At 44.0% G+C, this 27,070-nt stretch overlaps 2 protein-coding genes and 1 long non-coding RNA gene across 8 annotated transcripts; 1 reads left to right on the top strand and 2 right to left on the bottom strand.

Moving 5' to 3' along the window:
- The first annotated feature begins 1,803 nt into the window (after nt 1-1,803).
- Nucleotides 1,804-17,438, top strand: cherp (calcium homeostasis endoplasmic reticulum protein). Of its 4 annotated transcripts, none has more exons than XM_063201122.1 (19): nt 1,804-1,995; nt 2,485-2,658; nt 2,829-2,867; nt 3,682-3,845; nt 5,358-5,495; nt 6,499-6,650; nt 7,584-7,695; nt 8,181-8,270; nt 9,086-9,290; nt 10,583-10,740; nt 11,289-11,751; nt 11,950-12,197; nt 13,873-14,006; nt 14,387-14,473; nt 14,854-15,009; nt 15,367-15,528; nt 15,698-15,792; nt 16,628-16,813; nt 17,125-17,438. In XM_063201122.1, the coding sequence occupies exons 1-19, from the start codon at nt 1,971-1,973 to the stop codon at nt 17,163-17,165; spliced, it is 2,829 nt and encodes a 942-aa protein (XP_063057192.1). In that variant the 5' UTR covers nt 1,804-1,970; the 3' UTR covers nt 17,166-17,438. The 4 variants fall into 4 exon arrangements, with proteins under 4 accessions (XP_063057192.1, XP_063057193.1, XP_063057194.1 ...); XM_063201123.1 differs by having other exon boundaries at nt 11,289-11,724; XM_063201124.1 differs by lacking the exon at nt 2,829-2,867.
- A 64-nt stretch (nt 17,439-17,502) lies between these two features.
- On the bottom strand, nt 17,503-22,819 carry c6h19orf44 (chromosome 6 C19orf44 homolog). Its single transcript, XM_063201126.1, has 8 exons — nt 22,378-22,819; nt 21,625-22,272; nt 21,241-21,526; nt 19,497-19,576; nt 18,854-19,310; nt 18,248-18,325; nt 17,888-18,054; nt 17,503-17,670 (listed from the first exon to the last, which is right to left on the bottom strand). Exons 1-8 carry the CDS (start codon nt 22,477-22,479, stop codon nt 17,581-17,583), a joined length of 1,908 nt encoding a protein of 635 aa, XP_063057196.1. The 5' UTR covers nt 22,480-22,819; the 3' UTR covers nt 17,503-17,580.
- A 1,225-nt stretch (nt 22,820-24,044) lies between these two features.
- On the bottom strand, nt 24,045-26,965 carry LOC134450313 (uncharacterized). Of its 3 annotated transcripts, XR_010035063.1 has the most exons (4): nt 26,827-26,965; nt 25,739-25,829; nt 24,833-24,923; nt 24,045-24,600 (listed from the first exon to the last, which is right to left on the bottom strand). It is a non-coding gene; the product is annotated as an uncharacterized LOC134450313 (long non-coding RNA). The 3 variants fall into 3 exon arrangements; XR_010035062.1 differs by lacking the exon at nt 26,827-26,965 and having other exon boundaries at nt 25,739-26,138; XR_010035064.1 differs by lacking the exons at nt 25,739-25,829; nt 26,827-26,965 and adding an exon at nt 25,031-25,219.
- Between the last annotated feature and the right edge of the window lie 105 nt (nt 26,966-27,070).

Below are 27,070 nucleotides of genomic sequence, written 5' to 3' on the forward strand. Positions count from 1 at the left end.
CATGCGCACGCACACACGCACGCACGCACGCACACACTCAGGCGCATGCATGCATGCGCACACACACACAGACACACAGACACACACACACATACAGGCACACACACATGCAGGCACATACAGGCACACACACGCACACACACACACACACACACACACACACACACACACACACACACACACACACACACACACACACACACACACACACACACACACACACACACACACACTTACTTTCCTCATGACGTTCCATTTCCCCCTCTGCATGGGAGGAGGATGGCGGAATAGAACTATGCTGCCACCTATAGGTCTACCTCACAGAGGCCTCCTGCAGTTTGAGTGTCCAAGTTCAAACTTTTCACCTGTCTGTGGAATAGACTAAAGGAACACAACTAGGCCTAAATAAACTATAATGAACAACACACTTGAGGATTTTCTGAATGAAGCAAAAATGTAATATTATCCCAATACAATATGTGATACAATTTTAGTTTGCCATTAAAAAATATATGTGTGTACAATATGTGTTCAGGCTGGACCCAGTGTCAGTGAACTACCTTTGATATGGCATCCTTTCTCACATGATGTGTACGCTAACAATACTTTGCACATATGATAAGTAGCCTACTTCAGTCTTCAGCCTATTTTTTTTCAAACATTTCTTTATTGAAATTGTATTGTTTACAAAACATCTCCACCCACACCCACCCTAAACCCAAGGCACACACATAAGAAACAAAATACACATAACAAAAGCAAAAACAAAAAAACAATAATCATCATCCCAAAAACAAAACAAATTCCCATTCAAATTCCCACTTTATCACAGCCCTCTATTTTAATATTATTACTTTTTAGAAAATCATAAAACACATACCAAATTTTCCAAAACCTGTCTAATTTCCCCTTTAGAGTAAAACTATTTATTTCTAAAGCAAAATAAAAAAAAATCCCCTTCATCCATTGTGCCAACACCCATGGTACTTCTGATTTCCATTCTCTGGGCAAGCTGCGCTTGGCCTCCAAAAAACAGATATTGAGAAGACGTCGCAAATAATGGCCTATAACTCTATATGTAGAGTTGGCTATGTAGGCTGTCAAGCCATACCCATATTGCCTAACCTGCATGGTGCATCATAGCCTGGTCCTGACCATCCCATAATACTACAATTTCATTTCGTATTCATTTCATTCGTAGTGCGGAGCCAAGTCTCTTGGCGGAAGTACGTAGGATGGTGTGCGAGGCTAGGTGCATCAGCTGGCTGGTGGTTTCACCCTCTGGTTTCACTTTGTAAACAGTTGCTGCTGGAGTGGAGTTAAATTGAGCCAAGGCCAGATAACCAGTCTGCAGATGTAGACCAAATTAACACCAGCCAACTAGCCAAATGCTGGCAACATTTCAGTTGGGCTTGTAGAAAAGTCCAATTTAGGCTGGTGGTGAAAAATAGTTAATTTTGGGCCCTGGATGTAGGCTAAGTGTGTAGTTATATGCAGTGGTGTAGTCTACGTAGAACGCGGGTATACGGAGTATACCCACTTCTAAATTTCAGGGATTTCAGTATACCCACTTAAAATTGATTGATCCATTGTTTTGAATAGCACAAATATATACAGTATACCCACTTCAAAAAATGCTCAAATATACAGTATACCCACCATTAAAAGGTAAACTACACCACTGGTTATATGTAGGGATCTCTGACTCAAAAGACCTGTGAGGGACTTACGCCCACCAACAGCTAGAGGGCATCGTAATTTTAACTGCTTCTTCGTGAAGTCGCGCCGACAAAAAGATTGTGATGTATTTCCGGTGTCTGGAAATGGAGAAATACAGCGCCTGTGTCTGATTATATTACAAAATTTGCCTATGTTTTAACCTCCAAGTGTACCTTTTTGGTACACAGGAGATTTTTCTCAGTTTGTCGCTGTCCGCAAGTACCACTCACTCTGCTTGATACACCACCACCATGGATATTTCCACACCTCCAGACGGTTCGTAGTGCAGACTTGCATGAGCTGAACACGCTAATTAACCTAGCGTGCTGATCATGTTGACTGCTCTCAATACAAAATCACAATTGTACCCCAAATTCACTTTTCACAAATCATTTCTTGATGCCGATACACAGTGTTGTTTTATTTGAAAGATTACTTACATTATGCTGCTTTAACTTTTCATTGAGAATATTACTAAGGCAGCTACATGACTAGCTGGCCAACCTACCGGCTAGCACTAAAGTAATGCTATTTACCTTAGCATCACAGTGGTATTGCCAAACGAATTGCTTTGGGTCGTGTCTTGTTTGGTTAGAACTAGTTCTACATTGGGCAGCGACTGTAGAAGCAGCGTTGTCTTGCTCTGATCCATATAGTTCTACAGGCGTGATCTAGAATTTTGTTACGCCCCCGCTAGCCTTGCTCTTCATGTTGTTGACCCATTTGCGCTGCTCCTTGAGTGTTAACTTGCCTGTCGTCTCACAGACCAGGAGCTGAGAAATGTCATCGACAAACTGGCTCAGTTTGTTGCCCGCAATGGTCCGGAGTTTGAGAAGATGACCATGGAGAAACAGAAGGACAACCATAAGTTCTCCTTTCTATTTGGAGGGGAGTTCTTTGGGTACTACAAATACCAACTCGCCATCCAACAACAACAACGTAAGAGACCCCCCCCCTTGAGCATGTCTGTCAGATTCTGTGTTCCACTGTAAAGATCATTTTGAGCTGCATTTGAGAAGTTTGTTTTGCTGTTAACCTAACACTATTACTGATTTCAGTATCTACGCTCTGTTGCGTGCAAATGTTGTGTATTTTGTGTTTCCTCTTAGATTCTTCCACACACGAGTGTGAAGATTATAAATCGGAAGGTATTTACCAATTAATGCCAAGCAATCTGGGTTGAACCCCATGCATTTGTTTTACATTCTACATGGAATAATTTTGCATCAGACATGCTTGAGGATTGTGTTATACCATGTCGTTTGGGCTTCCGCTGTGATTTAAGATTTTGTTGCATTTGGCATTTTTTCTATCTGATTTGGAATGGGTTTAATTTACAAATGCATAAATCATTTTTTGGAAAGGCCAAATCAGTTTATTTTTGGTGGTTGCAAGTATTTGATTGTTCATTATTGTTATGCTGTACAAATGTGCAACCACGATGTGGGTTGAGCAACTTGTTGGAAGATTCATGAACCTAAGTGCTAAGCAGTGAACTGCATTGGTCTGTGGTGTCATGGAGACCTATGCATGTTTAACTTTTTCCGTATTATAAAACAAGTCGGTCATTGTTTTTGTTGAAGTGCAATGTCCATATTCTTTCCCTTGATTCCCATGAGTCGACATATCGGGTCTGTTTCCCCATCACTGCAAAGTGTAAACATGGAATTGCACATTGGCTTGCATGAGTTGAAGTGCATGCCATACCGTGCAGCAGATGCTTCTCCCTGTTGGCTGGCGGGCCTGTGGCACTTCCTTTCAGTTTTGGTGGAGTTTTGATTCTTTCTCTGCTTACAATGATCTTGATGGATCTCTGTGCAGATTTTTTTTTTCTTGAACCCTTGCCTTAAACTGGCCAAATGAGGGGATTGAAATGGCAGTGTTCTCTATGACATTATTAATTAGTAATTAGTCTAGCGGTCTGTCTGTCTGTCTCTCTCTCCCTCTCTCTCTCGTGTCTAGTTATGTGCAAGCCTCCTGGGAAGGATATTCCTGACGTGCCCCCACCCATCGCCATCCTGCCCCCTCCGCCCATCCCTCCGGCCACCCCCGGCGTGGACGAGCTGATCCAACAGAGCACATGGAACCTGCAGCAGCAGGAGCAGCACCTCATCACACTCAGACAGGCATGCTCACATGACAACACACTATAGGCCTCTGCATTAGATACATTACATTAAGCAGACACTTTTATTCAAAGCGACTTGCAACAGAGGACCTAACCAGCAACACACAATGCATGAGGAGAAAATGGCAAACATAGTCATACAGTCTTTATAATTGTGATGCGGTCTTGCAATTCTGGGGTGCATTTCTCAAAAGCGTAGTTGCTAGCAGCTAACAACTTGGATAGTTGCCAATTGGAAATTGCATTGCAACCAACAAAGTAGCTACCGTAGTTGGCAACTACGCTTTCGAGAAATGCACCCCTGGGCTAGAGTTTGAAGTGTGTTGGACCTACATCTGGATGGTCTCAGGACCAATGTCCCTCAGGTGACAGTCTGGATGGAGGCTGTTGTGGACCAGTGCTTTCCTCCCACCCCCTATTGCTTCATCTGTTTTAAGCCATGTTAGCCTAAGGCAAGTGCAAAAAAACGCCTGCTGAATGCCAAAACCCTTTTTGGGAAAAGGTGCCCTCTACCTATGAAAGCCTAAATATCTCAGCCTCCGAAGCACATAAAAGCATGAAATAAGTCATTTTGCATTAAAATGTCTCCATTCTAACATACCTACATTTTGAATAAAAAACTGAAATCTCAAGAGCCTGAATATCTGTATATGTAGCTCCAGGCGCCAAAGGTCAAACAACATACAAGCAGCATCAGGATAAAATGGGTTAAAGCACAGCATCTAAACCCATCATGCTCATTGGTGCTGTCCAGCTGGTTGTGCCCACATCTGTGGGCGGTATGTGTGTTGAGGAAAGAAATGTAGAGCAGAGGATGAATTTCTTCAGGCGATACAGTTGCCTTATTCGCCATACATGGCTGAATTAACTGGATATCAAATCAGACAGGACTAATTTTGCTGATGAAAAGGAAGGCAGAAAGCAGCTCCCTGAGAAAACGGCCTAGTTGTTTTGTTTACACACCAGTGAGGGATGCTTTTGGATTGGTCAGGAAATATTGTTCAGTTTCGTTATTTCGCCAGTCTATCAGTTGTATTGCTGTGTTCAGACCCTATTACCATAGCTTTGTCATCCCTCTAGTCACCCTAGAAATATATCTGCAAAATAATTCTGTTCGCTTTTGTTGCTGAAGTCACTCATGTCGTCACGTGAGAGACTTGGATGTTAGATTTTGCTTATCCACTTAAAGCTGACAGCTGTGTTAGTATTGGCTAGTGGACTCCACAAAAACTTTTTTACGCTGCCCTGCCGTGGCCTAGCGGTGGGGCACTGGGTTACTACGCCGGCGACACGGGTTCAATTCCAGCTCGGCTCAGTTGCTGATCCTTTCCCTTCCCCATTCATTTCATGTCTCTCCTCCACTGTCCTGTCAAAAATAAAGGCAAAAGACCCCTAAAGAAGCCGTTTCTTCCGCAAAAGAACCCTAACTTAGATAAATGAGCTGTTGATGTGACTCGTTGTGTGTGTGTGTGTGTGTGTGTGTGTGTGTGTGTGTGTGTGTGTCGTACAGGAGCAGGTGACGGCGGCCATTGCTCTGGCCATGGAGCAGCAGACACAGAAGCTGCTCGCCGACACTCAGCTCGACATGACCGAGTTCGACAACCTGCTGCAGCCCATCATCGACACGTGCACTAAAGACGCCATCTCTGTACGTCAAGTGAAGTGAAGGGTGCACATTTCAAACACTGTGGGTGCATTTCAATATGTGGATTCCCTTCCTCCACTTGTACTTGTGGCCTCACGTTTTGCTAATGCCCCACCTCCGTGGAGAAAACAATTGAGTTTCCCCACTGCCAACCTAGCAACAACAATTTCTATTCTTCTATTCTTCATTCAACATCCAGTTTGCAAATGAGAAAATGACTTTGCAATTCAGCTTTTGCGAGATATTGAAATACAATGCTGTTGTCAATGATGTCATCACTTCCTGGTACAAGGCTACAAGCACAAGTGGAGGACGCTAGTCTGCATATTGGAATGCTCCCTGTCTGTCTGATATGTTTGGAAACCATGCAATGTTTGATTGTTTCATTATTTTTTGCATCACATTGGAGATCCCATGTTCATGTGCAATGTCATTTGTGTCATTTCATTTCATGTGTAATGTTATTTTCATAGGCAAGGTTTTTAAAAATACATATTGGCCCGTGTACATCAGGCGCTACCTACGCGACCCAGGTAGCTGGGGTGGTTGAAGAAGTTTCGCCATGAATTCGTTTTATTCGCTCTGGACGCTGCACTGACATGTTTGATTCAGCTAATCACATAACGGCTCTGTCTTGACAGCCTGGGACATTCCTCGATATGAACGTTCCAATTGGTTTTCGCCGCGTCATAGCGAATTCACTTAAGATTAGCTTGAGTTTAATCGTCAAAATTCGCCCTGGTCGCTCAAGAAGCTTCGCTCCTGGCGAATTCGCTCTGGTAGCTTTATTCGCCTTCCCTCCATAGAGAAACAATGATTTCCGCCGCGCAGGTCGCTTAGTTTGCCTTCGATGTACACAGGACTTATTTCATCTGTAAACTTTTCAGTACTAGCATATAGAAGCATTTTTAGCTCAGATTCACAATACTGTTTTTTGACCATTTTCTCACTCACTCTCTCTCTCACTCACTCTCTCTCTCTCTCCTATTTCTTTCTCTCTCTCTAGGCCGGTAAAAACTGGATGTTCAATAATGCGAAAGCTCCCCCGCACTGCGAGCTGATGTGCTCCCACCTCCGCAACCGCATCACCACAGAGACGGCCCACTTTGAACTCCGCCTACACCTCATCTATCTGACCAATGATGTCCTCCATCACTGGTGCGTCCATAAGCCCCAAGACCTGCTTGGAAATTTCAGACTAGCATGAACTGACTTGTGTTAAAAGATGACAGTCTGATTTTACGATAGATTGCTATTCATGTCGATCGGTTGCTCCTGCTTATGTATAATGTATTCATAGAGTATATACATACTGCGACGCTGATATGCCTATAGCCAGGGTGCGATTTGTCAGAAATCCAGAAGGGGGGATATGTTTCAGATTTCAAGCAATATCAATGGAGTTACATTAAACTATGATTAAAATCATGTAGAAAAAGCGACAATGTCAAAACCAGAAGAGGGGAAAATCCCCCCATCCCCCCTACAAATCACACCCTGCCTATAGCATGTGAATAAAATAACACAACACAACGTATAAGCATAACTGTTCATTATATGTATACGTTGTTGTGTTTTATTCACATGCTATAGGCATATCAGTGTCGCAGTATGTATATACTCTATGAATACATCATACATCAGCAGCAGCAATCGATCGATATGAATGGCAGCTCTGTGTGACATTAATCAGTGTGTTCAGTATTTTGTGATGATTCACTTTTGGGTTCAATTGGCCTGTCTCGCACATGCACCTGCATTACTGTAAGGCAGCTATGCACAGGGACACTTATGAACTTTGATGCGCGCCTCTTACCTCTGTATCTCTAAAATGCGTCTTTATATCTAGATTTAGTATATTAAATGCAGTGTTTCCCGCCGAATTTTTGTTAGTCAAGGTGGTGGGGCGTCAAAAGTATATATTTTTTGGCTAAGCAACTAGAAGTTACATTCACAACATGACATCTTTATCTTTTCAGGGGACCTAGTTAATGTGGTAGGTGTTTCCTGTCAAGGTGGCCGTCTTAGCAATAAAGTGCTGGGGGAAACACTGTTAATGTGTTTTCTGGTGTAATGTGTGTGTCGCTGCAGTCAGAGGAAGCAGCAGCGCGACCTGTTGGCAGCCCTCCAGAAGGTGGTGGTGCCCATCTACTGCACCAGCTTCCTGGCCGTGGAGGAGGACAAACAGCAGAAGATCACGCGGGTACATACTCCAATAGAAAACACGCACATCCATCTAAAAAAAAAATTGGGTGCAGGACCAGAAAAGTCCCATGAAAACTGAAAATAAACTCCGCACACCAATCTCTAAGAGAAACGAGAGATTGGTGTGGGGACTTCATGTATTTTATTATTTTCATACATACATTTGCTGTCATATATTTACTGTTAGTAGAATGGCAATGGCCAAGGCATAATCTATCACTAGACTGTGTAATGGAGATTCAGAATGAAAGGTTTTGCATCTAAACTAAGAATGGTTAGCATTGCTGTGACAAGGTGGTGATGGCTATTACTATAGTTGAGTAGTGTGTACGTCAAGCGTCACGTCACATTGTACGTACAAGTATGGCTATTACAATGATGTGGAAATACAATACAATATGTATTATATAACGCAGTATCACAAGTATGAAGTTGGATTCATTTAATGCACAGAGAGCTGAAAATACCCAATGTCTATTGCAGTTATTGCAGCTCTGGGAGAAGAATGGCTACTTTGATGAGATGACTATCCAGCAGCTCCAGAACCCAGCTGTGGGTCTGGGCCAATACCAGGTGAGCCTGACCAGTCTCCTTCCTTATCGATGTGCATCGCCCAGAGATATTACAGGGGGTTGAATTGTACTCTTTCACATCCATCTGTGGCAGTCAGTGATGGGAACCTTCACTCAGAAAGCTACGATAACGGCCACATTTTTCCCAGCTGTTAGCTAAATCGGTGATCATTACTAATTTAACAGTTTAAAGGACTTCCATTTCTCACTCCAAAACAGGAAGCAACAATGCTTCTTGTCCTCATTTTCACTCTTCTTCAATTGAGCTGCTTATGGGTAATTCCGTGTCGATTTAGGCACGGTGCAACTTCTGTCATGGTAATGTGTCCTGAGCTGAGCTGAGTACGGGCCTCTGCACACCGGTTCCGACAGCACAGCGGAGCTCTATTAGTTCCGAGAGTATCGGTTAGCCCCGTACACTGGCGTCGATGTGCTATAACGAGGAATGGCCAATTTCATCACAGTAGAGCATGGATAATCAATGGGGAACTCTGACGAAAATAGAGCTCTCCCCTAATCGGCAACCGATATCCACGGACATCCGGGTTCGTATTGAAAACAGTGGAATCAAAATTTGGCAGCGCAGTGCTTCGCACTTTGTTGAAACCGGTGTGCGAAGGCCCTCACACCAACTCCTGCCTGGTGTGGTCCCCCCTAACATAGCTGGATTATTCATAAGGGCCAACGGCACAGTGCCCAGGACCAGCGAGGGGGCACCACAAGACAAAAACCTTACAATCATTATCATGAAGGGGGCACAGGGGAGATATATTGCCCAGGGGCACCACATTGGCTTAATACGGTCCTGTCCCCTAGGCGTCCCTGATCACGGAGTATGCGGCGGTGGTGCAGCCCATCCAGCTGGCCTTCCAGCAGCAGATCCAGTCCCTGAAGACGCAGCACGAGGAGTTCGTCTCCAACCTCCAGCAGCAGCAGACGGCAGCCGTGGCCGCCGCCGCATCAGCGGTCGGACAGCTCAACCCCGCCGAGGGGGACGTCAAGTCACAAGCCACCCAGCCAGGTGATAAACACACGCATACATACAGTACAGGCCAAAAGTATGGACTCACCTTCTCATTTATGCATTCTCTTTATTTTTGTGGATTTTCATTGTGTATTTTCATGCAGGGCATAAAAACTGTGCATGAACACATGGAGAATTACGTACTTACCAAAAAATATCATTGTTGTCCAACAGCAATGACGGCTGTCTATCCACCTGACGTCGACACGGCACAACTGATGGCCCCACACATTTCAATAAGCTTATTTTTGTCTATTTTCAAAGAAATATGCCCAGACAGTCATGTCAATCCTAATTGAACATTAAATTCCTTCAATAACTCACTAGAATTGTATAACTGGAATTTTAAGACCTAAAACCTAGTTTTAAACACTTTCCAATTCAAGCATTTTACAGACATTTTCTTGATATGATATTGAGTCATAGCCAGTCACTTGGAGAGGTCAAACCTGTGTTGGAGGCAGGATTTTTCACTTTTACTTTTACTTTTTGTATCACTGTTTCACCTAGATAACCAGCTATGCTGTCCAAGTGACCTATTATCAGATCAAGAAAATCTGTCTTGTATTGCTTGTATAAATTAAAATGGACTCGAATGACTGGGTATTTTTACTTGAAAAGAGACAGAAACATAAGCTTGAAACATGTGGGACCCTCAGTTTTGCTGTGTTGACGTCGCTGTTTAGCATTTTTTTATATTTTTTAAATAATTCTTTTTATTTTTTATATATTTTCATTTTTCTGTTAAGCAAAAATTAGACATGTGTTCATGCACAGAAATAATGCCCTCTCTGAAAATGTATTATGTTCTTTAAAAAGCCACAATTAATTAATTAAATGAAAAGGTGAGTCCATACTTTTGGCCTGTACTGTAAATGCACATACATACACACGCATACATAATCACACATGCACACACACACACGCACACATAAATGCACGCACACATAAACATACACACGCCAGAGACGTACACATTTTCCCCATTTATGTGGTATCCACAGGGTTGAATGCTGCATTTATGACCATAAAGCGTTCATGTCATATGCTTAGTTAATAACCGCAACTACAACCAAAATGATGTCACTGGTTTCTAGTTAGTCATGGCCTTTTCCATGTACTGTTTGGCAGCTAGTAACATCCTGCACAAATGCTGCAATGCAATGACCAACCGTGCACTGAAATGCGCTCACTTGGCCTGTATCTGAACTTGGACACGAACACAGAAGAGAGAATGGCTGTGGGTCTGTTTTTAGCACTCTAACCCCACCCCTTAATCCCTTCTCCAGGTGAGGGGAAGCCCCCTATGGCGGGGCCCCCAGGGGAGTACGACGGCACCCCCACCCGGCCCCCAGACTCCTCCGCCCCCGGCTCAGAGCACCCGTCCTCCAAGCAGGGATGGTTCGACCCACAGCACAACATGCCTGCCTGGAACCCCCAGCAGCCGGTGAGTCACCTTCCTGCCTGACCATCTGTTCCTCTCGCTCCGTCTCTCTCCAACACTCGCTCTCTCTCGTTCTCTCACTCTCTCTCACTCTCTTCTGCCATCTCTCTGTCGCTCTCCCTCTCTCTTGCTCTAATGCTCCGCTCACTCTCTCTCTTTCTCTTTTTCCCTCTCTTTCTCTCTCTCTTTTTTCCCTTCTCTTTCTCTCTCTCTCTCTCTCAAGCTGTTGTCTGGATGATTCCACTGAGAATGTGACATACGCATAACCGTGCTGCTCTTAAGCATGTCTGTGAATTATTGCCTTTTATCCAGGTCTGAACATGTTAGTTAAGGAGTTAAGTTCTTCTTGGAGCTTAAAAGACATTCATTTCATCGACATGTATTGTTTTTAACCATGTTTTTTTAATACCAAGTATTTGAAGCAATTAACATTGACGTGTGTGTGTGTGTGTGTGTGTGTGTGTGTGTGTGTGTGTGTGTGTGTGTGTGTGTGTGTGTGTGTGTGTGTGTGTGTGTGTGTGTGTGTGTGTGTGTGTGTTTTCAATGTCCAGCCTCCGTTCGACCCCACCCAGGCGCCCCCTCCCTGCCCGCCGTGGAACAGCCACGAGGGCATGTGGAACGAGCAGAGGGACCCCAGCTGGAGCGGGCCCCGCGGAGGAGGCGAGGGGGGGCCCTGGAGCGGCCAGTCGGAGGGGCCCCCTCCCAACTGGAGCGGCCAGTACGACCAGCCGCCCTGGAGCAACCAGCAGGACCAGCCCCCCTGGGGTCAGCGGGAGCCCCCGTTCAGGATGCAGCGGCCCCCCCACTTCAGGGGCCCCTTCCCGCCCCACCAGCAGCCCCCGCCCTTCAACCAGCCCCCACCGCCGCACAACTTCGGGCGCTTCCCGCCACGCTTCATGCAGGACGACTTCCCCCCGCGACACCACTTCGAAAGGCCCCCTTACCCGCCGCACCGCTTCGACTACCCGCAAGGAGACTTTCCAGGCGGTAAGCACCATGGCGATGATTGGACAGGTAATTTATTGAAAACGCCGTTTTCTTGATCCATAATAATGATCGTCAAAACTTTCCTGCACTTTGACTGCACTAACCTTGTTGCACCTACCTAATGCTTTAGTTCTCCAAACATTTGGACTCATTTTTAAGTCACTTAAATAAAGGCATGGGCGCTATGCAAGGTAATGTGATTTCCTTGTCCTTTGCTGCACCCAGACATCGGGCCCCCTCCTCATCACCACCCTAGCCAGAGGATCCCTCCGCCCGGCATGTCTGAGCACCCTCCGTGGGGTGGCAACCAGCACCCTGACTTCGGCCCCCCGCCGCCTCACGGCTTCAACGGCCAGTCGCCCCATATGAGGCGGCCGGCCCACTCCCACCAAGTCAGCCAGGACGACCCCAGCCTGGTCCCCAACGTGCCCTACTTCGACCTGCCCGCCGGACTCATGGCTCCCCTAGTTAAGGTGCGGCTCATCGGACATTTTTGTATTATTTTTTTGTGATTATTTTTTTAATGTCTTTTGTTGTTTTGCTCTTTTTTATTTATTATGTGATTTTTTTCTTGTTTATTTGTTTTTGACGTAAGGCTCAAATACAGATAACACACGGTAATCACAGACAAATGATAGACCAAATCACCAAAACAAAAAATCACAAACAACTGCAGCAATGTACAATACAGCCAGACCATACAAGATGAACATCTTAATAAGCCAGTAAAATGACTGGTGACTCACCAGACAGAACATTCCATTGACTTTCAATGGGGTTTCATTTCTGGCAAATTAGAATGTACATAACCACCAAAATAACCAAGCGTGGTATAGAAATCTATGGGGTATAATGAAGAGGGAAGTGTGGGTCACCAGATCAAAGAACAAAAAACAGCTGACAGCTAAGCATCAAGGATATCTGGGCTTCCATAACCCTCATGCAATGCCACCGCCATTGACTTCAATGTTAAACACAGTCAGGTCAGCAGTCTAACCCATGACTGTGGTTTTGAGTAATGAACCAGGCTGAGACTTTTTAAAGCATCAGGACGCTTTTACCAGTGTTTAGAGTTAATTCGTTGATTCAGATGATTAGGTTAATAGCTTGTTTAGACAACCTTTTCATGATATGCACATTTTTTGAGATCGGAATTTTGGCTTTTCATGAGCTGTATGCCAAAATAATCAATATTAAAACAATACAAGACCTGAAATATTTCAATTGGTGTGCAATGAATCTAAAACATATGAAAGATTATTTTTTATCATTACATTATGGGGAAAAAAATGAACTTTAACACAATATGCTAATTATTTGAGAAGGACCTGTATATGAGCATATCATCTGCATATAGTGAAACCTTGTGCTCCGCACCCCCTCTCCATTGGGGGCTGCAAGGGGGGGAAAGGTGTTACAGATTCTAAGGGCCCAACAGCACTGGCAAGGCCCCAGAAGGATGCTGATAACATAATTTGTCATTTTGGGGGCCCAAAATTTGAATCTTTCATGGGGCCCAAACATTTTAGCAGCGCCCCTGCCCCTCTCAATATGCCTTTAATGTCAATATTGTTACGTAGCGCAATTGCCAGTGCCTCAATGGTTAGGGCAAATAGAAGAGGCGACAGGGGGCAGCCTTGTCTGGTACCATGTTGTAAATTAAAGAAAGGTGAGAGATTGTTGTTAGTTCGAACAGCTGCCAGGGGTAGGAAGTATAAGACCTTAACCCACTGTATAAACGTGGTCCAAAGCCAAAACATTTCAAAATGTAGAAGAGAGAGTCGATTTCCACGCGGCTGAAAGCCTTTTCCGCATCCAATGCTATCAAAACTTCTTTGCCTTTTGGTGGAGTGGGATCGTAAAGGATCTGAGCAACCTACTTATATTAGAGGACAATTGTCTATTTTTAATGAACCCCGTCTGATCCTCTGATATCAAAGCTGGTAGTATTCTTTCCAAACGCTTGACTAACATTTTGGCAAGTATTTTATTGTCAACATTTAGAGAGATTGGGCAGTATGAGCCACATTCTAAAGGGTCTACAATTTCAGAAATTAAAGTCATTTTTTTGTCAGCCACTAGGGTGGATAACAAAGCAAATTTAAAATTGAATCCCACTCCAATGTTGTTCCTATTTGTGTCATACAGTTAGAAGACCATGATTATAAGGCTTTGGACCCCAAAGACATCCGGCTACCGCCCCCCATGCCCCCCAGCGAGAGGCTGCTGGCTGCAGTTGAAGCCTTCTACAGCCCCCCGTCACACGACAGACCCAGGAACAGGTATGCACTATACTCCACACCAGTGATTCTCAAACTGGGGGCCAGGGCCCAGTTGTGGGCAGTGAAGGTTTTCCAGTTGGGCCCTGAAATCGTTTTCTAATCTAAAGCTAAACCATATTTGTTGCTGTATTGCTGTTGTTGACTACTCATTTCTGTTGTAGTCATCGGGGCAGAGGTGGGCCCAGAACATTTGTGAAAATGTCAAGTGGGCCCCAAGTTGGAAAATGTTGGGAAACCCTGTCTATGGGGGACTGCACACTCCACACTATGGAGGACTGCATTCATATTTAATATACGGATGATTGTGATTCTGCCCATACTGTGTGTTTTAGAATATGTGTATGTTTTAATGTTTTTGTTTGGTATTGTTTTGTGTTCAGTGAGGGCTGGGAACAGAACGGCCTGTATGAGTTCTTCAGAGCGAAGATGAGGGCACGAAGGAAAAAGGAACAAGAGAAACACAACAGGTAAAGAGGATGATATTGGCCCAGGGTACAGCAGCTGATGCTCACTGTCTTCTTCTCATTTCACTCACATAACCAATGTTCTTAGGGGTGGGCGATATGACAGTATTAAAACGTGAATTGTGAAATCGAGTCCAATATCGTCTCGAATCTGCCAAAGTGGTGATGATCAGTATCAGAGTGATGTCTACTTGTGTTGTTGTATTCACTTTTATTCTTTACATTATTGTTTTTCAATTGTGCACTTCATGAGAGTGTCATCAGTGTATTTACATTTAATTAATTACTATTTACAAATTGCAAATATAAAATGCCTATTTTTTGCCATATTGCCCACCCCTAAATGTTCCCATGCCCGTGTCCTCTCGTCTCCTTTCTTCCAGCATGCGGGCGAGTCGCTCTCGCAGTCGCTCTCGGAGCAGGGGCAGGGGCGGCTCCGTCTCCTCCCGCTCTCGGTCCAGTTCTTCCAAGTCGTCGCGCTCCTACTCCCGCTCTCGCTCCCGATCCAGATCCAGATCTTACTCCCGCTCCAGATCCAGGTAAACACACACACACACACACATACACACACACCAGGGCTTGACACTGGCACCTGCCAACCAGCCAAATGCTGGTAAAACTTGGCTGTGGCTGGTAATAATTTCAGCATCACTAGCCAATTTGGCAGGTAGCTTATTCTCTGGCATGACATCAGCATAGCCTATATTCTGTACTTTGCCCCATTGTGTATCAATTGTTTGTATTTAAGTTCAAGAAAAAAAGCTGTCATTCAGTTTCTATTTGTTCTATTTGATGTGATTCCAATTAGACTGCAAATAGATGGTGCAATATTGACAGTATAATTCATCTGTGTGTGTGTGTGTGTGTGTGTGTGTGTGTGTGTGTGTGTGTCTCAGAAGCAGGAGTCGGTCGCATTCGTCACGCAGCCGGTCCCGCTCCAGGTCTCGTTCCCGATCGCCAGAGAAGGCAAAGCGCCGGAACAAGTCTCGCAGTCGCAGCCCCGGTCCAGGTCCAGGTCCTGGTCCTGGTCCTGGTCCCGGTCCGGTTCCTGTACCCCCGTACGCCAACTTTTTTCTCCCCCCACATGTTTTAATGTCCATTTGTTTTGCAATGGCTACGTTGACATGAGCCCTTTAATTTGGAATTAACCTCATTTAATTCTTAATAAAGCTTAATTCCGCTTTACTGTAATGTAATGTAACGTAATATTTGTTATTTTGTGTACAGCTCGACGTCTGGGCTGGGGGCGGGGGGGCCTCCGCTGCCCCCCACCGTGCGGCTTGGAGAAGAGAACAAGGGCCATCAAATGCTCATGAAGATGGGTAAGACCAGAGCCACTTGCATTTACAGCTGAGCTGTGTGTGTGTGTGTGTGTGTGTGTGTGTGTGTGTGTGTGTGTGTGTGTGTGTGTGTGTGTGTGTGTGTGTGTGTGCACGTATGTGTATACATGTGTGTGTCTGTACGTGCGTGCGTGCATTCAGTGATGTATAAACTTCAGACTGAAAGGAAATACGGTACTTGTGAATTGGCATACTAGTCTACGACTGATGTGCAAGAATATGGAGCAATGTCATGTACTACATCAGCCCAAAATAGTTAATAAGATTTTTGAACTCGCTTTTTTTTAGTTCATGTTTTACTCGCGTTTACTCGCCCTGCACTCTGTCATACCCTGACTCATGTAATGTTAAGCTTTAGTTCTGTGACTCTAAGACACATCGGTTGAAGACTCTGTTGCCTCGAGTATTTAAGCTCTCAATTTCGGCCTGTTGACCTGGTTTTGAAACTGGTTATGTGTAATTTGAGCGCTTCATTGCATCTCAGGTTGGGCATGGGCAGTCATGGGTAGGCGTTTAGGGCATCAGACTTGTACCCCAAAGGTTGTCGGTTCGTCTCCTAACCCGCCAGGTTGGTGGGGGTAGTAATTAACCAGTGCTCTACCCCATCCTCCTCCATGACTGAGGTACCCTGATCATGGTACTGTCCCGCCGCACTGCTCCCTTTCCGGTGCCATTGGGGGCTGCCCCCATGCACGGGTGAGGCATACATGCAATTTCATTGTGCGCAGTGTACTTGTGTGCTGTGTCACAATGACAATGGGAGTTGGAGTTTCTCAGTTGGGCTTTCACTTCACTTTGCTTTCACTTTCGCTCTCAGGTTGGAGTGGCTCAGGGGGGCTGGGAGCCAAGGAGCAGGGCATCCAGGATCCCATCAAGGGGGGTGACGTGAGAGACAAGTGGGACCAGTACAAGGGCGTGGGAGTGTCACTGGACGACCCCTACGAGAACTACCGCCGCAACAAAAGCTACAACTTTGTGGCTCGGATGAAAGCCAGAGAAGAAGGTGGGATTTCTGTTCATTTTTGTTGTTGTGTTGATATGAAGGCTATTTATTTAGCGAACATTATGGTAAAAAAAAAAAATCCTTCAAATATTGTTATGCCTCACTTAATAAAGTGTGTAGTTCAACAGTTTGACTTTCTAACTGCTAAAATTAAATTACTTGGAAGTTGGATCTCTTTCAATTTGGTTGTTGATGTACTGTTAAAGCCAGTTTTCATTTCTCCAACAACTTGATCAGTGTGACATGTTCACCACATAAGCTAAGGCCTGTTGGAGTGTCTAAACATATTTTCTCTCTATTTTATTTTACAGTCAATCGGGAACCATCATCGGAGCCTGCAACGACAGAATGATTTTAAGCCCCATCCAGACGTTTATTTTTTTGTTTGTTTTGTTTTTCTAAACCAATCCTGAACACTGATCGCAATTGTCATTCTTGAATGTCCCCTTCTCCCTGCTCTTGTACTGAATGACAAAAGAAATTGTGTAAAAAAAATCTGACTTTTGTGTTGTAGGTTTCTGTTTTTCTAGTCATGCGCCATAGTGCAAAAGGATGTTTTAAACCCATGTACTCGCATCAGGATTTCACTCATTAATTCCAAAAATAAAAAAAAATATTTTTAAAATCGTGCTGTCGACTCTTAACACTCATTTTGTACAACAGCTGCTAGTGAAAAAAACAATGATAGATATAGAAAAAAATACATAATTTAATAAGAAAAATGTCTGTTTGGCACAAAATAGCTTTGTCATGGCATTCAGTGATTTTTATAAGTAGTGATATTCTCTCATCTCGCGATGCACTTCCTCCAAAGCCTCCTCCATGGTGAGAGTGGGAGGTCTGTGTTTCTGGATGTACTAGAGAGAAAGAAAACCACATTATAGTTACTAGTGAACATTCACTATAGCACAGCAACAACATGGAAAGTGTACTGATGATATTCTGGTGAGAACACAAATGTATACAGATCTAATATTAGGTTTTCCAGACATATCCACCAAAAATCCACACTTTTTTAACTAAGGAGATTTTTTTTTTCTTACAACTGAACAAAAAAAAATGTCATGGCACTACCTTGATGGTGTCCTCCAGCGTTGTGTACTTGTAGTCTGGAGGCTCCAGGGCCTGTACCAGGGAGCTGTACACGTGGCGGCTGGACTCTATGAAATGTCTGGTCAGAGCCAATTGCTGCTTCAGCATGTCATTCATGGCGGTCTCCACAGGCTTCTGAGATGTTAGGGCTGAGAGAAAAGGCAAAATACATTTTAACTCATGCATGCGCGTCAACATTTTTTACAAATATTTTTCAAATATTCATTCATGGCAGGCCCCTACAGGCTTCTGGGATGTTTGTGCTGAGATAGAATTCACAGTACAATAACATCCTTCGAAAGTGAACCTGGTAAGGAACCTGTATACAAGTATCATACATACCTTCAAGAGCCTCCTCAGTGACTATGTAGTGTATTATAGGTGTGGGTTCCACATAAGTGGAGGCCAATGCATCCAGCCCTGAAAAGTCATCATAAAAAGGTAAGCAGTACCGTTATGTCACACTACACATCATTAACTCAGTAACTGTCAGTATTGCATTGTATTGCATGGTGTCTGTATTATTTACAGTTTTAATGTGAAGGAGAAAAGACGCATGCTGGATCACCATTGGTGAGTACACCTTGATCTATTATTTAATTAGACCGTTTAAAAAATGAAAGCTTTCTGTATGCATTTTCACGATCTATAGCATTCAAAAACCATTAATTCACTCATTCTTTCAAGTGATGCAGTGGCCATTTATCACCCTCAACAGACATTGGCCATGTTTACATGATGTTTTTAATTCCGAATTAAATAGTTCCGTCGAGTTTACATTGCACTTTCATTTAATTCCGAATTGTGAAGTGTTTACATGATGTTTTCAAAGCGGAATTAAGTTTTATTCAGAATTAAATCGACTTCTGAATTAAATGTCTCATGTAAACGAGGCTATTGTTTGCAGCCACATTTAAAACATATCATTCGTGAAGAATCATGACTTACCTGATTGCCAATTGAGGCATTTGCTCTTCTCAGTCTGAACCGCAGCCTCTTTCACATCATTTCTATGAGGCTCCCTGGTTGGAGTGAGTGTGTCAGACCGCGAATAAGAGGAATATGACCTGGAGTAGGAGTCCTCTTCACTCTTGCTTTTGTATGACTTTATACTGCCCATCTCTGATCTGCTAGCCACAGATCTGCCAGACTGCGTGTCTGTGTCCCTGTGTGAGTCACTGTGGAGGTGACTGCGTTCAGAGTGTTGGTCCCTGACAGGCTCTGCTTCGCGCTCTACGTCCGTCAAGTTCTCTGGAATCTCACTGACGCTCTGGTGAGTCGACTCAGACTTGATGTCACTTTCAAAGTCACTCTCGTAATCCACTGCGGCGATCAAGCTTTTGTCGTCTGGGAAAATGTCGTCCAGTGAGCGTTCGCTGGCATCTTCAACTGGCTCGAGGTGTATCTATTCACAAGGATGTAAAAAAGAAGAAAAAGTCACATGGTTAAAACTTAAATTCATCAGGTTTGGACAGTACACAGTGCACCTTAAATTTTTCCATGGATGGAGGAAACGTGGAATCAAGGACATGAGAACGGATTGATTATGTATTGCACAACTGCACCCTACCTACGTCATCTGTGAACTAACCTTTTCCTTTGAAGATAGAAGTAGTCCTAAAGGCTCAGCAGGAACCAGGTCATCTAAGGTCAGGACGTTCAACTTGAACACTGAAAAGGAAAAATGGAGCACAGAACAAGATTATAAGACGGGAGCATATCAGTGAACAAGAACAATGGTTGTTTTTGAGACCCATGGCAGTGTGCCATGATGGTGAGTAGCTGCAGGAAGGAGAGAAGCAATGGTCACCAGTGAAAGTAGGCGTGTTCGCTATTGAGAAGCAACCTCTAAATTATATTTTTTAGAGTCATCATGTAGACTGGTATGCTGGGGATCAGACGTGCCATGCAGTGCGCTTGCATGCTGTTCCCTCGCAAAAGCGTCTAGTACAGTGGTTCCCAACCTATGGGTCGGGACCCACCTTATGGGTCGCCAAAGATCCACAGGGGGTCGCGGAGCCCTCTTGATTTTAAGGGGTTTCGTTTTAAATATATATAGCCCATGTTGAATAAAAGACAAAACATTTAACTAATAAATGCATAGAAGCAACAAATTGTAAGTGCTACATTAAACATTTATTCTATATTTGGCCAAAGACGAATAGAGCAATAAAATAGGCCTAAAATTAGTTTTCGCAGGAAACAGAGGGCATCTTGTGACTACGTCTCATGCGGGTGCTCACGTGGGTGGATCACCAAAGCTTGCAATAGTAAAAACATGGGTCGCTTAAGAAAAAGGTTGGGAACCACTGGTCTAGTAGACAACATTGTTTGCACTTGGCCTGCCAATATCATAACCTTGACCAACGTCACGATAATCTCAACACCTGTGTTATCATTCCTACTTGGTACCACTGTCGTCTTAGACATGGGTTCACAAGATGGCCGAGATGGAATATCATAGAATAGAATGCCTTCCCTTGTCACTGTACACATGTCCAGAATGTCATCAAAAGCAGCACCTTCCTCAGTTGCTCCCTGTCCATGGTTGTTGTAGACCAGTGGTCTCCAATTATTTTTTCCCCAAGGGCCAAATTATGTAGTGAGAATGAGGCTGAGGGCCAAACCGCCAAATCACCCAACCGTATGGTCAAAGCTAGCGTACATTTGTTTCACCATTTCTTCCAATCTCATGGCGGGCCAAATGTTTGCCATGCCTGGGCAAAAAAAAACAGTGTGGCATGGCTCATATCAGGGGTAGCCTGGTCCTGACCATCCCATAAGACTACCATTTCATTTCGTATTTATGGTATGGCATTTGTTTGCTCTGAAGCGATTGTAGGAAGCAGGAAGTTTGCACTCAGACCATTATTGGACACCTCTCACCCAATCGCTGGCAGTTACTTAACAACAACATAGCGCAGACCAATGGCTCTGGCGCAGATGTGTACGTCGTTGTCACGAGCGTTCTCCCCCTTTCGCCCCCACGTGGGGGGTGTATTCGCTTATCTGCTGTTTTCTGGGGGGGCGTTGCGATCAAAATTCTACTGCTCCAGGCACTCCACAGAGAAGCACGGCCAGACTACAGTAGTGGAGCCAATCCTTTGGCGGAAGTACGTAGGATGGCTCGCGAGGCTATATCAGGGGAGCCTCCTTGGCTGGAATCTACCGTTATATGGGGGGCCTCGTCATGATTAAGTTTGGGAACCCCAGTAGTAGACCATTTGCAGCAACATGGAACAAAATGGTGCAAGATGGACGATGAAAATAGGATTCTCATTTATGAGATGCTGTTGACATAAATGGGCTTGTATATTGCACAAGGTTTCCCTTACCATCAGACACTGCACTTCTCTCGCTGAGGGTGTCATCGTTGTCTGTGAACAGCTCCTCCAGGGACTTGATATCTCCGTGTATGGATACTGGTGACCGGGAGGGTCGAAGAAACCTGCCTTTTGGGGAGGACCTCCTACTAGATGACTGGATGTTTGGTGGCGACAGAGAGGGAGAGTACACTATGGATGGGCTCCTTAGGGAGGACCGTACAGGACTAGCTGCCTCACTGGGAGGGAGCGGGGTCCTATGTCTGGTGGGCATCTTTGCAGGACTTTTCATGAAAGGCTGTAACACAATGACAAAGATGTTAAAGAGTCAGAAACATGGTATCTGTGCCTAGTAGTTACATTTTCTGAATCTGCAGAACATCAGCATCAACTCACCTTCTCAGCAGGTCTGGGACTTACATCTGGAGAACTGAGAGCTCCTTCCAGAAGAATTTTCATGTCCTCTTCATCACTGTCCAAGTCAATGCCTTTACTGGCAATCGTGTTAAGAGGAGCTTTAGATGCTATTTGTTTGGTGAGGTCCTGTTTACTTTTTTCTGGGACCAATGAAATGTCTTTTTTCTTTAGAAAACGTGTGCCTTTCATAGTGAGGTCATTACTAGAGTGTACAGACAGCGGGGTCTCGTGGGGACTGGGAGGGCTCATGGGCTGTGCTGCTTGGCTAGCCTGACTGCGGTGTCTGAAACGCTCCTCTAGCTGAGCAAGTCGACTGAGTGCTGCACTCTGGGACCTTGGCTGAGGTGTCCTTGCAAACTCCTCCATGGGCGGACGATATGACCCAGTCGGTGCTGAAGACTGTCTATCGCCTGTGTTGGGATGCTTTTTCAGGAACCTAGAGCCCCCACCCACGTCGGATTCACTTGACTGCTCATCTTCAATTATTTTGATCAGAGGAACGTCATTTATTCCGCTTTGTTCGCTGTAAGCGTCTTCTGAAGAGATGTCACTCAAATCTTGGAAGTGAATCTGCCGAACAGGCAACATTCCATCCAGACTGCTGCCGCCTTGAGGTGGAACGTTGCCCTGTGCAGAAAGATACAATGTAGTTCTAAAGACTGCAGTGTTGCAAGGATACAATGTTTACCGGTACAATGTAATGTTAACGTGCTACGTGCATTGGCTACTTACATTTGTTTGTGAACTTCCAGAAGAATTTGCTCCTCTTTTTGCTGCAAGCTGGGCCATTGCTCTGTCCAGTGCGGAGCTTCTGCTAGCCCCCCGTTTCCACATGATGGGGAGTCTAGCTTATTTCTCAATAGAGAATCTATTTTCTTAATTTCAACACAACGTGCATAGTCGCATTTGTCTGTAAACAAAGCACATCTCTGTTTCGGCTAGGTTTCATTCCACTTCGGGTCATGTTTTGATGTCGGTAGGTAGGCTACACATGAAAAACCTGTAAACTTACGGTTACCGTGCGCGTTTAAGTTTGGGATATCCCCAGTATAGACACATCGCATTTATCATATTCGCATTTCACCTACACATGAGATTACAGTGGGCTTTTGGCGACAACTCCAACGAGCCATCAAGAGTAGCGTCCTGGGTAACCAAGGCGGATAAGCGATGATGACCGCGTTGGGCTGCGCCTAAACACTACGGCAAGTCACGAGGTTCGTTTCTCTTCTTTCTCGTTGCGCTATTCATCATCCCATAGGCGTTCGGATCATCTGATCTTGTCTGGTGTATTCAATTGAAAACCCACAACAAATTCTAAATTGGCAGTGGGGACTTCCATATCACCTTCATAGGCAATGTTTGTAATCCATCGTATAAGCCAAAATTAAATTTATTTATGCACTGTGCCTTTGCCTGTTAAAATGTGGGTCAATCAGGACTTCTGTCTAGTCGGCATTAGGCTGGTATTATATAGGCATACGCAACAGTGTTTTTACATGTAAATGCAACAATAGAATCAATACACTAGGCTATGCTTTATTTGTACCTATTAGAAAATACAATGAATGGGAGGGGTAGCCTACAAAAAGATGCGCTGATGTCCTCTGGCCAGAGCCATTGATAACACAGAGTTACGCCTACCTTTGATCTCGGCGGGAAAGTCACCTAGTGGCTGTGTAGACACGCTAATGGCTCTGTAAAGTTCTAAACAAACAGAGAGCCGTCATTGACTTCTACTGAGCAGAATAAGCCTTTCTACAGTAAGCATTGAATAAATATGCACACAAACGGGATCCATCCCATTTTTTTAGGTAATTCGTCTAGTACATCTAGGTGATATAAAATACTGTGTTGTTTACACGCTACTGTCGTAGAACTGGTGTGTTTTTATCACGTTTTGAGGGAAATCACCATTAGCTTAGCTAGGAGCCCGCCACTTACCTATGAGATGCTAACTTTCTTTGTAGCTTCTGACTGTAATCGTTAAAGCGTTGTGTTCATTATTTACACTACAATTATTAATTCGTTAAAAACTAATCACATACACTTGTATGTCTATAGATCTCTAGCAGTGAGACGCAGGCCAGCTTTAGCCTTTATGAGGCTGCATCAGACCTGCCAAAAACATGCATCGTTGCATGCAGGCAGAGTGAAGAGGATCAGGGCAGAGACGTGTAGTCCCTCTGGTCCCTACACACGACTCTGAATCAGTGGCATGGAGCAGGGCCATGGATCTGTCATGTGGACTAAATAAATTATAATTAAAAAAAGACAACAACTGTATAACCAGTACTTGAGTGGGTCAATTAATTTTTTTTAAAAATGTATTTATGTATGTTTTGAACACAGAAATACACTGGATGCTCACTGCTATGGTGCCAAGTTAGACAATAACCTAGTGTGAATATGCATTTTTAATACTGTATACCTTTTGTTATTAACTGTGTGAAGGCATAGCATAATGGTAGAACATCATACAGACACTTGGAATGCTTTGTAAGCATCAAACTGTTGACAGAGCACGACACGCATGAAGAATTCACATAGGCCTAAGAGTAAGGTTTGAGGTTTCTTTTTGCTCAGCGTAACAGTAATACAACAACAAAACTGTACACTTCATAGTTGCAAAACTGAGCTAATGGAACATATTTACAGCAATGCAAGTGATAATGATAAAAAACAAGAAACAGATAGAGCAGTCCAGTTTTGGGTGCAAAAACACAGGTAGTGTAACAGATGTAAAGAAACTGGCCATAATACAAACGAAACATCTGGAGTTGTTTTGGAATGGTGATGTGGGAGAAGAAATGGAGCCTATGCAATCCTACAGAGTGTGGAAGGCCAAAACAGGACACAGGCTTGTCAAGTGATCCGGTTTCTGTAGTACCGAGTAGTTGTAGTATGGAGCCTCTGCAGGTGTCATGCAACTCACAGCACTCCTGAGTGTTGTGCCTGTCAACAACACAGACATGCAGCGGTCATACTCAACGTGTAACATTGAAATAGACAGAAAATTAAAACTGTAAAAGGGGTCTATGCTGCTGTATATGAACAACAAATATCATTATCAGTGAATATGGTACACCTGGAGCAATTAAGTGAAGAACCAGATGAAGGTGGGAGACAAGCTGTATGAAGACGAGCAATGAAATGAAGAATCACATTGTAATAACAATATACACACCATGACTGTGAAGGTGGAAGACAAGGTGTATGAAGAAGGGCCGGAAATCTGTTCAGGGGTCATCAGTCAATGATGAGTGAATATGACACAGCTGGAGCAATGAAATAAAGAAACACATGAAGTTAGGAAGGGCACTGACAATCTGTTCAGGGGTCATCCAGTGAAGTAAAGAATCACATAGTAATAATAACAACACACCAAGCAGTGAATGTGGGGAGGGGGCAAGCTGTATGAAGAAGGGCCGGATATCTGTGAATGATGAGTGAACATGACACATCTGGAGCAATGAAATAAAGAAACACATTGTTACAATATACACACCAAGCTGTGAGTGTGGGGGCAAGCTGTATGAGGAAGAGCAATGACAGAAACACATGAAGTTGGGAAGGGCACTGACAATCTGTTCAGGGGTCATCAGTCAATGATGAGTGGATATGACACACCTGGAGCAATGAAATAAAGAATCACATGAAGTTAGAAAGGGCACTGACAATCTGTTCAGGGGTCATCAGTCAATGATGAGTGAATATGACACACCTGGAGCAATGAAATAAAGAATCACATGAAGTTAGGAAGGGCACTGACAATCTGTTCAGGGGTCATCAGTCAATGATGAGTGAATATACAATATACAATATACACACCAAGAGCAATGAAATAAAGAATCACATGAAGTTAGGAAGGGCACTGACAATCTGTTCAGGGGTCATCAGTCAATGATGAGTGAATATGACACACCTGGAGCAATGAAATAAAGAAACACATGAAGTTCTGGGGTAATCAGTGAAGTAAAGAATGACATAGTAATAATAACAACACACCAAGCTGTGAATGTGGGGAGGGGGGCAAGCTGCATGAAGACGAGCAATGAAATGAAGAATCACATTGTAATAACAATATACACACCATGACTGTGAAGGTGGAAGACAAGCTGTATGAAGAAGGGCCGGAAATCTGTTCAGGGGTCATCAGTCAATGATGAGTGAATATGACACACCTGGAGCAATGAAATAAAGAAACACATGAAGTTCAGGGGTCATCAGTGAAGTAAGGAATCACATAGTAATGATAGCAACACACCAAGCTGTGAATGAGGGGAGGGGGGCAAGCTGTATGAAGAAGGGCCGGATATCTGTGAATGATGAGTGAACATGACACACCTGGAGCAATGAAATAAAGAAACACATTGTTATAATATACACACCAAGCTGTGAGTGTGGGGGCAAGCTGTATGAGGAAGAGCAATGAAATAAAGAAACACATGAAGTTGGGAAGGGCACTGACAATCTGTTCAGGGGTCATCAGTGAAGTAAAATGATAGACTGGCAGACAACAAATATAGACATTAATCCACCACTCATTCAAATCAATCAGAAACTATTTGATTTCACAGAGCTAAAAGGAGAAATACAGGTATACGGCGCATTGTCAATGCGGTGCACATCTGGCTGTGCATAGTAGTTCGACTAGCCAACTTCAAAACTGTTCAGCAAACTGTTCAGCAACTGTTCAGCAAACATCCATGGTTTACTCAACAGAAATATATATTTCTCGGTTTCTGAAATACCTGGGGTCATCAACTTCAGTACTTTAATATTCGGGACTCAATTGTATTTTTTGTAGCTAGCCAACACATCCACACGTAAATGCTTACTCGCTACGCTAACCACATGCAGCTACATGCATTCAAATAGCTGGGAAGATCAAACCACGAATGTACACGGGTAATATGGCGTTATATGAATGTGGGAAGTAGAAAACACAGTCGTTTATGATACAGATAGTAGCGCATTGTATAGGATTGTAACGTAGCCACTATGCTAACTTAAGCTACCAGAAGTGGTTATTCATTCCTAAACAGCGTTCGTCTTTAACATCGACATCGCAATTTTCATGCAAACCACATGCAATTACATAATTGAAGGCTATACTTTAGACAACGGATACTGAAACACAGAAAACATTTCGATTTGTTCTCCCATTTATCAACTTACCGAGAAAGGTGTCGACAGTCAAACGAAAGTCTACGGGGCCCACTTCCGGATATGGAACTTCTTGAAGTCTACAGGGAGGAGCCATGACACGGAAAATAGACCCCGCCCCTTGCCCACGTATGCCAATGGGATATACACAACTCTTTTCTATTCATGACTCTGGCTCTGACATCCTTTGGTCTCATGCCATTGGTTACAAGCACGTCAAGAGAAGACCAATCGGACGCAGCCATCTGTGCAGGAG

The sequence above is a fragment of the Engraulis encrasicolus genome, chromosome 6, assembly GCF_034702125.1.
Source record: "Engraulis encrasicolus isolate BLACKSEA-1 chromosome 6, IST_EnEncr_1.0, whole genome shotgun sequence".
NCBI classification, from domain to species: Eukaryota; Metazoa; Chordata; class Actinopteri; order Clupeiformes; family Engraulidae; genus Engraulis; species Engraulis encrasicolus.

Coding starts and splice junctions, on each gene's coding strand:
- cherp (XM_063201122.1), top strand. CDS start 1,971: ATGGATATTTCCACACCTCCAGACG. Junction 3,846..5,357: donor ACCTCATCACACTCAGACAG/GCATGCTCACAT, acceptor TGTGTCGTACAG/GAGCAGGTGACGGCGGCCAT. Junction 9,291..10,582: donor GTCACAAGCCACCCAGCCAG/GTGATAAACACA, acceptor TCCCTTCTCCAG/GTGAGGGGAAGCCCCCTATG.
- c6h19orf44 (XM_063201126.1), bottom strand. CDS start 22,479: ATGTGGAAACGGGGGGCTAGCAGAAGCTCCGCACTGGACAGAGCAATG. Junction 21,527..21,624: donor GTCCCAGACCTGCTGAGAAG/GTGAGTTGATGC, acceptor ATTGTGTTACAG/CCTTTCATGAAAAGTCCTGC. Junction 19,577..21,240: donor GAGAAGTGCAGTGTCTGATG/GTAAGGGAAACC, acceptor TTTCCTTTTCAG/TGTTCAAGTTGAACGTCCTG.